Source organism: Cyprinus carpio, chromosome B7 (genome assembly GCF_018340385.1).
Source record: "Cyprinus carpio isolate SPL01 chromosome B7, ASM1834038v1, whole genome shotgun sequence".
Lineage (NCBI taxonomy): Eukaryota > Metazoa > Chordata > Actinopteri > Cypriniformes > Cyprinidae > Cyprinus > Cyprinus carpio.
The window spans coordinates 15778426-15793763 of NC_056603.1; the positions used below are offsets into that span (position 1 = coordinate 15778426).

The 15338-nt window shown below is 37.1% G+C and overlaps 1 protein-coding gene across 1 annotated transcript in view; it reads left to right on the top strand.

The window, feature by feature from the left end:
- plekha7b (pleckstrin homology domain containing, family A member 7b) overlaps positions 1–15338 on the top strand; it is an 88618-nt gene that overhangs the window by 48225 nt on the left and 25055 nt on the right. The window contains exons 6-10 of the mRNA XM_042727513.1: positions 4440–4551; positions 6128–6232; positions 6559–6631; positions 7029–7129; positions 12985–13160. Of these exons, the coding sequence (XP_042583447.1) occupies positions 4440–4551; positions 6128–6232; positions 6559–6631; positions 7029–7129; positions 12985–13160 (567 nt within the window). The remainder of the gene's footprint in view (positions 1–4439; positions 4552–6127; positions 6233–6558; positions 6632–7028; positions 7130–12984; positions 13161–15338) is intronic.

The window sequence follows — 15338 nt, forward strand, 5'->3', positions numbered from 1 at the left end:
AATGAATAATTCATGTCCTTTTATTTATATATTTGTTAGGTAGTTGTGCAATAAGCAGGATATTGTACAGTCAGTCTGTCATTGTTTTTTTTTTTTTTTTTTTTTTTTTTTTTAGAATACAGTCATCAATAACAAAAATTACCATTTAAATATCAAGGTTTCTGTATATGATAATCACTGAGTGCATGGTACCTAACAAAGAACTTGTGTATCTGATTCCATCACTCATGTTGTTGTTTTTTGGTAGCAGTTTGAGAACTGCTGTATCATCATGTAAAGTAAGTAGAGCTCATTATATACCACTGTATGCTATGTATTATGCAACTTAACCAGGTTATTGTGTCTGAGGCTCCCCCTCTGTGGACTTCTGAGCATTTGGGAACAGAATGCGGGCATTTTTTCTTTAGACTAAAATCTTGCTGAGCTTCAGCCAGGATCTTTTTCATCTCTCCAGCATAAACTAAAGGCCCTCTGTGCCCATCCATTCAAAAGACAGTGCAGGTAAATAATTTGAAGCCTAGATAAAACACTAGTAAGTCCCAGGGTGCAAACATACTTCAAACTATTTTGGATGGAAGCCAGTTTGTGAGGTGAAAAATGAGGGGGAGAAAAAAGCAGCGTTGTTTCTGTCCGCGGCTCTTCCCATGACAATGCTGCTGTAGCTTCCTGCTGTTTTGATGTTGTACACAGGCCACAAACTCCTCCTGACTCTGTCACACTACAGGAACCGCTCAAATTCCACAGGAAAAAAAAGCTGTTTATGATTTTGTTGAGGGGCTGCCTGTGCGTGTGCATTTGTCAGTTTTTGGACAGGGTTATTGTGTTTTACTGTAAGCACCCATGAAAAGCGTGGAGTCAGCCTGACATGTGGCTTGGAAATCTGTTTGCTTTGGTGAGTTTTAGCAGCATAATCAATTTTTTTTTTTTTTTTTTTGGATTGATGACCTTGTTCATTTGCATCATGCATTTCTTTTTGTCACTGGTTTATTTTCTATTATCAGCACTTGTATTTGTAGATTTGTGGTAAAAATAAAACTGCCTCAGATTCAAATGTGATTCCTTAGAAATCTATAATACATCATTTTTGGTTTAGTTTTGTTATATTTTATCGGGTTATAACAATGTTATGTTTGTGGAATAATACAAAAAAATCTACATAATATAAAATGCTAATAATTTAATAAATACTAATAAATTCATGTTTTTTTTTTTTGTCAAAGTGAAAGTAATCATATTCTGCCAGCAAAAGCTCTATTATGCTATTACAGCATTTCCCAAAGTTTCTCCCCTCACATTAGGTCAATTATACCCTTATGTCCCGAGTGTGTTATTTGATTTATGAAGCCGATGATTTAAGAGCAGTAGGAAAAACCTACTTATCTGCTCTCTCAGTGTGTTCTAGTTTTAACCCACTCATACATCAGAGTTCACCATATGTGTCCACACCTTCTCTGTGATGTCAGTGATGGTGTAAGTTTCAGATGGTTCTCTAAAAGAGTGTCCCTGGGAGACAGAGCTGTTAGAAAGAGAGATTTTTGTTACTACTCTGAAGAGAGTCTACTACATTTTATAGACTCAATTATATGCTCGAGTACCAGTGGTGCTGTTTTTATTTCACTTACTGTAGGCCTTAGTCTCGCATAGCCAGACTTTTGACTGTCTGGTGCACTTCTGCCATTAATTCACCCACTTAAACAGGAAGAGACGGCATGACTAGCACGTAAGATACCAAATGCAATCTGTTTTGTTTTTACATGCCATTTAGGAACTGTTTTTAAAAAAGCAGAAAATTATTTGTAGTGCGTCTGGAAAGTAATAAAGACCCCTGTATTAGTGCAGTATATTCTATCTGTATTTTTATGACTCACCAAAACAGAAACACAGTTCTAATTAATAATATATCTGGTTCTAGTGAGTGCCTCTAATTAAACTTTAAACTTGCAGAGATTAAACTCCGCAACACAGATGAGGTGTTAGTGGTATACAAAGCTGAAACCAGAGCTAGAGCTTACAAGGTAGAAGAAGGGAAAATAAATGAGATGTGAGCAGTCTGGTACCTTTAAACAGCTTTGTTTCCAGGCTCACTGATAAAAAAAAACCCTATGCAGCCTTATTTCTGAAAGATGTGTTGAGCCAGCCAATCCCATTGCAGTAGGTTATTTCAGCCAGCGCTTGGCAATTTTGTGTGTAATATGCATCAGACAGACTGTAGGCACTCTGTGGCTGTGCTGTCTGGCTCTGATTCTAGGTCTGCTCACAGCATTTGTTCATAGTATTTTTTCAAAGTGCCCATCGTATAAACTATTTACCCAATATCAAATTAATTTTGCATGTTTATGGGAAAAGGCAACTGTCTATCCAATGAATTATAACTCCTTGGGTACCAGTCCAAAATGCCTTGTCAATTACTTGAAGGAGATTTAGGAATGTGACAGATGTTTGGTTGAACGGTGCAGCTCTCTGGTGGAGTTCGCTCTAGGTTATACCTTTCCCTGCAGTCTCTGAATCTGACACTTCTCTTTGACAGTGTTTGGAAGAAGTTTTTTATTTGTTGCCTGCAGTGGCAGCTCTGACAGTTTTTCACCTTTCTTCTGTCATCTATTCCCCCCCTTCTCCCTCATCTCTCTGTGGCGTTATACTCTTCTTTCTGCTGATTTACATTAGCATTGCCTGAATCTCAATGCAGCTTTTTATGCAGTTCTCCTTATTAGGAAAGAAAAATGGACCCAAATACTTTCCAGGAAGCAGCCTGGCATTAAGGTATTTGTATCACAATGATTGTGGCTCTGGCATTTCACATTTGGTTAATCATTTATTATTAAACACCTATTTAACAAACATCACTTTTGATATGAGTGTTTACACTCTTTTTACTGTAATTCTAGTGGAACCGTTAGACTCATGCAGAGTTAGACTGAGTGTAGTGACCGTGACTTGTAATGTGACTTCTGCAGATGCCCTGCATTCTTCAGCTGCAGTGCATTCCTCCGCTCTTCTCATCCACAGGGTGCTCACAACAAGAAGAGCTAAATATGGGGTTTCTCTAGTTTCCAGATAAGTCACTGTTACAATTGATATTAACCCTGTTCTGACTAGGTAGGTAGGCAGGTAGGTGTATAGATAGATGTAGGAAGGTAAATAGATAAGTATGTAGTTAGGTGGATTGAGGATGGATGGATAGGTAGATATGTAGGTAGGTAACTTGGTAGATAGATAGGTAGGTATTTAGTAGGGATTTCAATTGGAAATATTGTAACCGACTAGTTGACTGGTCTAAAAGTAAGAAACACTGAGAAGACAGTCAAAAACATTGTGTGTATATGTGATTCATTTGGAATACTTAATCAAACAGTCAAATAATTCCAGAAACCATTTTAATTGAGTTGTTCTTATTTTCCAACATCACTGACAGCAACAAAAGCAGCAGACGTGCTGAATGAAAATGCAAATTCACTCTCTGATATTAGGTGGTGCTTTTGGACAAGTAGCAATACAGTGGTTACTGTGTTTACCCCTGTAAACAAATCAGCACTCCGCTGATAAACTCTATTCTAATAGGCATTATATGGAAATAACATTAAAAAAGTGTCAACAAAAAGAAAGTCAGATCCCTTTAATTCATATTGTTTCCCCCTTTAAACTGGTAAATACGCTGACACGAGTGACAAGAAGAAAACGCATGCATGCAAGGTCTGAAGTGAAATGAAATGAATTTATCTGCCCCAGATATCCACACTTCAAAATAATGTGTTATTTTTAGAAAGCAACATTAAAATGACTACATTTCAACTAGTCGACTCATTTCCAATGTCAACTAGCAGCAGCAGTTCTGTTTAGTTGGCTAATCATCTATTCTCGCACATCGCTAGTATTTAGGTAGATGTAGATACAGTCGATATGTATAGGTAGATAAAGTTAGGTAGATTGCTAGTTATAGGCAGATATAGCTAGGTAGGTAGATAAATATAGGTATGTAGATATTCTGTAGGTTAGTAGATAGATATAGGTAATGTATGGTACATAGATAAATGGTAGATAAATATATAATATGTAGATATGCAGATACATTGATAGATAGAGTGATATATTAATAAAATGATAGATAGATATTCTTAATTTGTTGTTGTCACTGTTACCATTTTTAGGTCACCTGAGACTAATACTCTCACTAGAGTTGAGTATACTGAGTTATGATATTGTCTGTTGACTACTCCTCCTGTTCTGGTCTCTAAGTAGTTTGCCCTCAGAGAATGTGTTTGTCAGTGTGTTACTTGAGTCTCTTCCTCTTTTGAACACTTGCATGCATCCCAAGGCTCTGCTTTACTTTTTTGGTTATTAAATTACAAAAATGTACCTTTTTCACTGATAATTTCACCTTGTATTAGTAATCACACTTTATACCTGGTAAAGATCGTGTCTTTTATTTCTAACCCTTGCAGGGCAAATTTACGCATGTCCAAGCCACCACCAGAGCCGAGGCCTCCCAGTATGGTCAGCGAGTCCTCTGCCGCCGTCTCCTCATCCCCTGCAGACACCACCTCAGGATCCAGGGTGAGAAGCCCAGCCTTGTTTAGTGCTGATTTTATTTGTTTTAATGTGGTAGTTGTACTGATTCTCAGCAAATGCAAACATTTACAAAGAGCACTTCTGGTTCCTGAAAGTGCCAAGCTGGCTAATTATCTAGCAAGCCTCACCATTACTAACGTGTGTGTGTATCTGATATTAAATCATTGAAATCTGATAATGTTTTTCTAGATAATGGGGAGAGTAAATTGGCCTCATCTATTTTTGCTATATTCCTCCAAATCTGATAAATGACCCAAGCCGAAGGTGTAATAGGTTACTGATTTTTCTAGCACAAGAGAAGCTGGACTTAATCTTCTGTGCGGGTCGGCTGCGTTGTGCAGGGGTCATGAGGTAATACTGCATAGAACATCTGCAGGGGATTGAGAAATGCACAGAATGCCTCTCACTACTTCCTGCTAATTAAATCTGAGCGTGTGTGGCACAGTTACACTCTAGGTGTAAATGCAGCAGAACTGTTTTACTGGTCCCCCTAATACTCTGTCTTGGTCTAGTGCATTAATATACACTGCCATATGTAGAGTTTTTCCAGGCGTTAAAGAACATGGGCTGTACTAGAGGTCGAAGAACTGACAAGCTCTTACATTTCTATTTTTAGACAACATGTATGTTGTTTGTCATAACTCATTTTGCATGCATACATACATTTCTCAAGTTTCACTGGTAATGGGAATGCAGAAATGCAGATATTTCTTTTTTTTTTCTCCTCCCTATTAGAGAGTGATTTTGGCACATTGAAGTTTTAATGGCCTGGACTGACACACATTGGCTGTGTCACTATATGGTAAAGAGACTGATGCTGGCCTGTCAATGACGACTGTGTCAGCATCATATGAGCTTTCACAAACTGATCGATCCATCCCAGAGGCCTTCATCTCTGCGCACACATACACATGTTGGGTTTTCATGCTTTATGGGAAAATTCCATAGGCCTAATGGTTTTTATAATGTACAAACTGTGTTTTCTATTCCCCTCCCCCAACCTAAACCTACCTCTCACAGGAAACTTTTAGTATTTAAAAAAAAAAAAAGAAAAATCTGTTTTATTTATAAGCTTGTTTCCTCACGGGGAACAAAAAATTGATATTTGGATATTGCCATCTTTGAGACATTTTGTCCCCATAATGTAGGGTTTACCAGGACCACACACACACTTTACTAGGAATAAACCAGGCTCCTGGTGGGCATCAGTCATTGTCTCGCTTTTTAAAAAAACAAAAAAAAAATCTAATTTTACTCTTAAGTAACACTCTGTACACATTTGGGTTGACAAATGATCAGTTGAATTGAACTTTATACGGATCAAGATTAATAAATGCAGCAAATCCTGTTGTTGTAAGCATTTTGCAGTCAAAGTATTTCCCTTGAACATAAATTGGCTCCAGAATGTTTTTTGACACTTTGGCCACACTTAAAAAAATAACAAATTCAAGCATCCAAATGCTTTTGGATGCCACTTTTCCTTACTGATGCCTGTGTATGCAGAATTTTTAATCAAATCAAATGAAGCAAGTGGTTTTCTTTTTTCTTTTAAATACCACAGAGTTTGAAACCCAGTGGGAAGGTGCATTGCTTTGGCAAGCGTGACCATTCCATCAAAAGGAACCCTAATGTCCCAGTGGTGGTGAGAGGATGGCTCTACAAACAGGTGCGGCCCTCAAAAGTGAAACCCTAATGCGAGTGATTACAAAATCTAATTTTGATCTGAACTGAGTGGTGTTCAGATGTTAGATTAGTTCTTAATTAGGCCTTATGATGAACTAAGACCCACAAGCAATAAGCTCATTAACTGAACATGTTATTCAACATAGCATATTAAAGAAATATTCAGTCTTAACAAAGGGGCCTTCAGTTAAATGCTAATACTAATATTTACATTGGTAAGTAATGTTGAATGATGAACTGACTGTTATTTAATTTTTTTAATTTTCTGAAAATGATTTTGTGGGCTGATTATTGTTCTTCCACTATCAGGACAGCTCAGGCATGAGACTGTGGAAGAGGAAATGGTTTGTGTTGTCTGATTACTGCCTGTTTTACTATAAAGGTGAGTTATAATACTCAGCTTTAATTAGCTGCAATGATCTAAAACAGTCTCTAATTTTATTGCACAATAATCATGTTTTAGAAGTAAAACACTCCATTTCTTTAATACATTATTATGAGAGTACCTATAATTTAATATGCAATAGCAGGTTTTTCATTTACTATTTTTATCCCTATTGCTTGCACATATCATATTGAATAATCATAAGATTTTTACACAGTTCACATTAAGTATAGCACTGTTTTGATCATTAATCATTTTGGTGGGCAGAGCGGAGTCTCACTTACTTGCTGTCATCTGTGTTAAAGAGTATTACAAACAAACAAACTAACAATTGTTCAATTGTAATTCAACCATTTTCAAATATTTTCACCTAACAACTGTACTTTGCTCACAGATAGTCGAGAGGAGACGGTTCTGGGAAGCATTCCTCTGCCCAGCTATGTCATTTCCCCCGTGGGACCCGAGGACCACATCAGCCGCAAGTATGCCTTCAAGGTAAGAGCATCATGATAATCTGCACTCTAATGCTACTCTGTTCCTGTGTGTAGGCTCACCCACACTGGCTTCATTGGCTACGCCTTCAGGAAGTCTGTGTCATGTGGCATATTATCAGTGGTGTTGTGTGGGCAGCAGTCAGGGATGACTGATTAATGTGGCAGTTGCTTAGCTCCTCTCTCTGCCCTCTTCTGACCACACAGACCACTAAGTAAGCTTTCTCTGCTCAGGGTGCTCACAACCTCACAAGGGACTCAACTAAAACTCTGCTTGTTTTAACTAATAGCATCATGTTCCTGTACTCAGTTATCTAATATATTCTTGTCCTGGAGATGAAGACCCTCAGAGTGAGCCAAGTTAGAAGCGTCTCATATTTTATATGAATGCATCACATTGTGCATACTATTAAAATGCTTAGCTCATGACTTAATTCTATAAATTTGGAAAAGCCCATCTCTTTTTGACTGGTACTGTTCCCCTCGATGTCTGTTATCACAATGCTGTCATCACCGAAGCTACTGTTTGCTCACAGGAATTCACACTGAGCTTCCACCCAACTCGTTCAACAAGTTTTCCACAGTCCTGTTCTCTTTCACAGAGCAGACATGGGAACATCTTTATCTAAACCCTTCTCTGAGTGAGGCCTATTGATGGCAAGTTTCCATTGAGCCTCACAAACAACCTCCCACTGTTTACTGCGGTCTGGCGGACAGTGAAATAATGTTTAAGAACAGAATATCCCAGAATACTTAAAAACCATTTATATTATACCTAATGCTCTGGAAAATCAAGTCTGGCTTAAGCCCTTGTACCACAGAGGTGGGAAAAAACAGCATTTTTTTCACTGATAGCTAACCTCTAACTTTGAACATTTTGGCTTAATCTACCTCGGTCTCCTCCTGAAGCAAAGCCTCTTCTAAAGAACAATACTCCAGGAATGTTTGATCCCATCAATGCAGTTCATTCATTTCCTCCGCTCAGTCATTCTTCCTTATGGGTACACAGTGCATCGTTCAAACTCCATTACCCTGCCCATATTCCCCAGTGCTGGAATTTGTTTGACTATTGTGCCAGCAGGCAGATTAATTATACATCTACTCTATTTCTAATATTCTTCCTTCTACTTGCCCTACAGTCTGTAATGTACCAGAGCAAGGTGAGGGGCCCTGTTCTCTCATTGGCGCTCTGGGTGTTAATTAGCAGGTTGTTAGTTAGGAGATCTCCATCAGTGAAACTAGCCAGCAGCTATTTGAACATCTGGCTGCTTTATTTTCATGTGAATTCGACCCTAAGGTATGCTGTTTTTTCTAATGTTTTCTGCACTAACTGTCTTCTCTTAGTCAGCAATTAATTAGCTTGTCTGCATTCTGTACATGTGAAGAAGAGTGTGTTTATTTTCTGTAATGTTAAGATATCTTTAGAACTGTTTGTAGTAAGGTTAATTTCTATATTTAAATATGATCTGTTGGTCAAAATTCAAGACCGTGTGAATTTCTATTGAAATGCCTGGATTTCGCACACAAGAATTCACAGAACAATGGTAAATGTGACTGCAACTTTATGAGTATGAGCAATTTTTTTTTTTTTTTTTTTTACTGAATCAAAAACATACAGTGGTGCCTGAATACCGAAAATGATTTTTAAGAATATGTTCTTTTTAAAGAATCAAATGACTTATTGTTGACAGATCTGAGAATACAGTTGAAGTTGAAGCATGAAGTTACGAAATTTCATGTAGGAAATGATGATGACATGTATTTGAATTCAAGCATAGAAAAACTCACGGTTCTTAGCTTCAATTGATTCATTTATTCAGCTACAGCAATTAAATATTATGATGTTTATTAATCATCTTATCCTGTTCTCTGGAGTGTTGTACTTTTGCTCTCCCAGTGGCGTTTTTCTGCTTAGCTTTGCTGCCTCTACTGTTAATTGCTTTTCCACTCACCCTGCTTATCTGACTGATATTTCACAACCAGGGACATTTCAACACATCTTCTAGTTTTGGTTAACTTTTTTCACATAGGCCGTGATTCACCTACCCTCTGTTTTTGCACAACTCACACTTATTCTCTCATTCCTATTGGCCTATTGCTTCCTGTTGTGACCTGGTGCATTATGGGAGCTGAACCGGGTGCATCTGGTGGAAGGGCCGTCTCCTGAGTCAGCCTCTTGCATGAATAGGTACTTTAATTTCCATTCATTACTATCAGCGGATCTCCACTCCATCACCATCCCTGTATGGCATTTTCCTAGGCAGATGAAAAATGCACATAGCCCATGTGCATTGATGTGTTTCAGCATGCATTCTGCAACTCATTCTGCTTCCTCAGGAACAGGCAATGCCAGCTCGACAATCCTGTCTTCATATTCATCTCCCTGATGTGAATATTGGATATGCTGATATGTCCTTATGAATGTGTGGATCCCATAGTAAAGATAAGGACTGTTGCGGACTGGCATTGCTCAATTCCTCCTCTCACTTCATCACATGCATCAGTGTTTCCAGTGTTGGTTATCATCCACACATTTCTACACTCTCATATGCTATTCAGTCACTTTTCAATTTTCAGTACTGCAACTATAATATAAAGTGCTCTGTTGTTAAATGTATGTATATTATATTTAAATGTTTTTGTATATACACTACCGTTCAAAAGTTTGGGGTCAGTAAAATTTATTTAATGTTGTTGTATCAAAAAATAAAATAAAAATAGTGATATTGTGAAATATTGCATTTTTAATATTTCAAATACATTTTAAAATATTTAAAAATGCAATTTATTGTTGTGAAAACTAAGCTGAATTCTCAGTGGCCATTATTCTAATATGCTGATTTGGTTTTCAAGAAGCATTTCTTATTATCACCAGTTTTGAAAACAGTTGTGCTGCTATATATTTTATTTAGGAAACTGTGATATTAAGTTCAAAAGAACAGCATTGTAACATTTATAGCAATTACTGTCACATTTGATTAATTTATTGATGAATAAAAGTATTAATTTCTTTAAATTAATGACCCCAAACTTTTAATGTGTATAATATGTATTGTTTTTTATTCAGTTTTTTTTTGTGTTTAATGTATTGTGAATTTGTATTGTTATTTAGTGTTTTTGTGTGTTTTTGTATGAATTGTCTTAACTTAAATATAATTTCCAGGTCATTTGCAACTTCTAATCCGTGGACAACATTTGTGGCAGTTTTTGAATACCACAGATATAACTTTGATTTTATAAGATTCGTCCCTTTTGTTTGTCCCTCTGACAAAAAAAAAAAAAAAAAAAAAAAAAAAAAACTTTCATATTGGACATAACCTAAATGCAAACACAATAACTTTCTTTATGGCTGTTCTTTTGCAACAGTTGTACATTTTATATGTTTTGGCACCCCTGCTTTCATAACAGTTAAGCTATGGTTCTGTTTTTGGTCATTTTTCACAACCTTAGGAACATTGCTTTTTGTGCCATCCATAGATATATTCAGTAGTAAATAACCCAGAATATTCCTTTAACCTCTGAAGGGGTTGAGTGATTGAGCAAATTCCTCTGATTAATTACTGCATATCCCTCTTAGAGGGATAACGCTGAATGAAAGCCCAGGACTAGATGGGTAATCTAAGGTCATTAACTTCTTAAAGACAGGAATGTGAGAAGAATATTTATCAGCAGACATGCTTTCCTTCAGCAGCTGATACTTGATATATTATAACAGGCACTGAAATCACTTTTCTCTTGCCCAGGTTATGTCTTCCATTTCTCATTGTTTGTCATGATAAAATGTTATTAATGGTTACAATATTTGTGCCTTATTTTTCCTTTCTGCTATTTTGTTTATTCATATTTGTATGTGAAGATGTGTGTATATGAGTAAGATATTTTATTATATTAAATTATATGCATTTTTTAATAGAATAAAGTTCAAAAAATGTCCTTACAGATCACTGAAACAAGTATTCTGAGATATGACACGTGTCTCTCTGACAGCCCTAGGGTCTGTAAACTGCAGAAGAATGCAGGACACTATTGTTTAGACAGTCTGTCAATCATTTTTGAGTGTTCAGGTTTGCTGAAATGTTTTTCAGGTGACATGACACATCATATAGACTTCTCTGGTCAATGCATGTGTGTTATCAGGCATAGGACTGCAACAAAGTCGATGAGAAAACAGTAGGATAATATGAAGACTTCAGGAGCCGATATCGGACATTGGAGGATCTGTTTTAATCATTAGACAGGCTGGATAATAGACTCCTGGAGTGGCAGAAGAGAGATGTGCCGGTCAAACTGTGAATTAAGAGGCACCTTCCATGTAGCCCAAAGGCCACTGCATTGACTTTCTACAGAATGAGTCAGTGTAACCAGATGTAAGCTCTGTGTGTGTTGTTGTAGAGGTGGAAAGGAGGGTCTGCCGCCTGTCTGAATGGGTCTGGGTGGGACTGGCAAAAGCGCTGAGCTGGACTCTGTTTGAAAGCGTTTCGATGTGTGAGTGGTGGCCGTACCCCTATCAGAGAGATTAGACCAACAGTTGCATTTTGGCAGTAGCAGAAGGTGCATGGAGCTAGTTTAGCTGGGGGGGCTGTTAACCCTGGCATTAAACAGAGTAAGAGAATTAACAGCTTTGTTTATGTGAGTATTTGTGTGCATCTTTAATATTGTGTTTTTTTAAACATTTGTGTGGTGTGTTTGGCATGTATAATTGACCCAGAATGTATTTGAACACTTATGTGTACACTTGTTAACCAAATGAAGAGGGGGAGGGCATGCACAGAGACACTTGTGTGTAAAGTAAACTATATGATACTCCTGGAATACATGAAATAAGTAGAAAAGAATTTCAGTCATCTCTCCTCTCTGCAGGAACGGCTCAGTGTATTGATTTATCATTTGTTTGCTGTGTACTGAAGGTCGGAGTTCAGATCTTCAATGTTGAGTTCCTGACATTGATGGGTTTTTATTCTATGGAAGCCTGTTTCTACCTCAGGGTTAAAAAAGTAAAAGGTTACTGATGTTTTAACTCAAAATAGCAACTTAATATCCACATTATAAATTCATTTAATCCAATTACAACTTTATTCTTTAGAAATTTTATGTCCCACATTTTTATAAATAATTAATACTTTTATTCAGCAAGGATGCATTCAATTGATCAAAATTTACAGTAATGATTTGTAATAATAAAAAAAGACTAAAATTTTTAAATAACTGCTATTCTTTAGAACTTTTTTATTACTCAAAGAATCCAAAAATCACATATATTAAAATATAAATGTTATTATTAAATGTTTTCAATTATTACATTATACTATTTCATACTGTTTTACTGTTTTCCAAATAAAAGCAGCCTTGGTGAGTAGGAGACTTCTTTTATAAGCATTATAAAAACTTACCGGCCCAAAAATATTTTAATTGTATTGTATATCTCACAACTTTCTGTCTCACAAAGTTTATTTTAAACTTTATGACTCTTATCAGCTTTTATACTCTAAGGCATAATGGGCTTCCATATTCTAAAGCATAGTCTGACTGCAGTACAACAATTATTAATTTGTTATTTTTCAACAAAATCTCAAATGCTTGCACAGTACAGACCACTAGTGCAGATCATTTGACTGAAGTGCATGGTAGAATTTGTAACAATGATAATGTAGTTATCATTGGTTGGTAATCCTCTTAAAGGCCATTTCCTCAGCTCTGATGAGCAAAATAAAACAGACCAGTTGAGCATGACTTCTGAGCTTGCTACAGGGATGCTGTCACAGCAATACTGGGGCCCGCTGGTCTGGTGCCTCGCGTGCATGTGAAACCTCTATGTATGGTCAAAGCTGATGGTCCCCTCTCTCTCTGTCTCTCCCTCAGGCCTGCCACACGGGAATGCGCTCCTACATTTACAATAAGAATTCTCTGATTGGCTCGCAGGCCGAGCACTGTGGCATGAGGACCTATTTCTTCAGCGCTGACACACAAGAGGACATGAATGGCTGGATCCGGGCCATGAACCAGGCTGCGCTGATGCAGAGCCATGGCGTGAAGAGGTCAGTCACCTCCTGCTGCTGCAAATCTTTTCTCAGGGCTGGTGTCTAGAAACAAGATCAGTATCTAGAGACCTGGGCAGTATATTCCATTAAATACAACAGGACAACCCTTACTTTATTTATTTATTTTTCAAATAGTGATTTTAATAGTCAGATATAATACAAATGAGGAAAAGCAGACAGCAAATGCATAAAAACATCCAAAATACATCAAAAGACAAAAATATAAGATAATACACACCAATGGATTGAAAAAAACATCCTTAATAAATCTTCCTGATTGTGTTGGATTCATAGAAATACACTTTATTTAATAAATAGGTCCTCTAAAGAAAACTTCTCTTTTCTGCTGACATGGCCAAGACTGAATGGCTGGAGAAAAATTTAATATTTTTCACTCCCCCATGGTCCCGTCAGATCACTATGGATTTTGTCCATACAGATCCCCCACAGATGTCCTTAAAGGTTCCCTTACATATTCTTTCTCAGAAAAATGTCACATTAAAAAAATCAAAAGTTAATTTTTTTTTTTTGAGAAAATAACCCAGTATAGTATTCATTTTTCTCTCCACTGCATTCTCCTCACACTTGAATTTCCTCTGTTTAACATTCATTACTATCACTTCAGCTTTATTTTCCTAATTCTTTGATATTTTGTTCTTTTGCCTTGGCCTGTGTGTAATGTGATGTGATGATTGATATTTCCAGCTATGAGAATTTCATGCACAATAGAAGTGAAGTGGTCTAAATGGTTTCTGCACTACTGTTAAGTTTAATTGATCTAGTGAAGGCTGTCCAATGATGTCAGCCATCTATCGGGGTTCATTCTTGTCAAAGTCATTCTTGACTTTGAGCTCCATTCATTTGTATTCAGCTCAGGAGGCTGGCAAGCACATGCAAAATAAAATAAATAAATAAATAAAAATCCTGTCGTCTTTCGCTGTGTGCTCAGATTTAAGTCAGGTAAGCTCTGAGATGCGAATTCACAAAGCACAAAAATATTAATCTTATAACGGACCTAAAGAGCATCTAAACATCATAAATTGACCTCTTTGCTGAATTCAAAGCATACACAAACCTAAAAATTGCCTGGTTTGCAGTATTTTGGGGTCTAAAGTAATTTTCTAGGCTCAGTATGACTGCAGCTTTGCTCTTTGTGCTGACTTGGTTGTGTATTTGAAATTGCTACTACTTTACTTTTTAAAAATTCATTATGGGGACAATTTGCCGTCCTTTTTAAGATAGGCATTCAAGTCACTGGAAATGCTGATGGCATTAATGAACTGTAGCTGTATGCTGTGGACTAGTTATTTAAAGGATTAGTTCACCTAAAAATTAAAATTTACTTACCCTCTGGTCATCCTTGATGTGGATGATTTTGTTTCTTCATCAGAATGGATTTAGAGAAAATTTATCATTACATCACTTGCTCAGCAATGGATCTTCTGCAGTGAATGGGTGCCATCAGAATGAGTCCAAACTGCTAAAAAAAACAATACAATAGTCCACAAGTAATCCACATGACTCGTTTCTAAATGGTACTTTATTTTGTGGATTATTGTTATGTTTTTATCAGCTCTTGGACTCTATTTCTGATGGCACCCATTCACTGCAGAGAATACATTGGTGACTAAGTAATCAAAGGCTAAATTTCTCTAAATCTGTTCTGATGAAGAAACAAATTCATCTACATTTTGGATAGCCTGGGGGTGAGCACATTTTCGGCAAATTGACATTTTTGGGTGAACTATTCCTTTAAGCTCATGTCTGATGTGATCAATAGATTAGGGGTACAGCAAAAACAGCATGGTGTACGCACTCATCTGCTGCTGTGGTGCTGGTGCAGAGGCACAGTGCCATAATTGTGTACACTTTGACACTGCAGCTCTGGGGAGGAGTATCACTGCGGCACGCTGCAGCCAGCTGACTGTGGGCCACCAGCCCAGAACACAGCACTCGGACTGGGGCGTGATGTTAGTGTGCTGCCCCCATGCTCTTCACTTCCATGAGTGCAGAGAGGGTTTGTCCCTAGGGCTTTCCTTATAGCTGGGCTTTTATAGTATGCATAAAAAGGAGAGTAGCTGGTTAATAACCCTGAAGGTGGTTTATAATGTGATTTATGGTTGGTAGGGCTAGTGTAGTGGCTGTATTTGTTGGATTTTGTAGGCAAATGCTTTT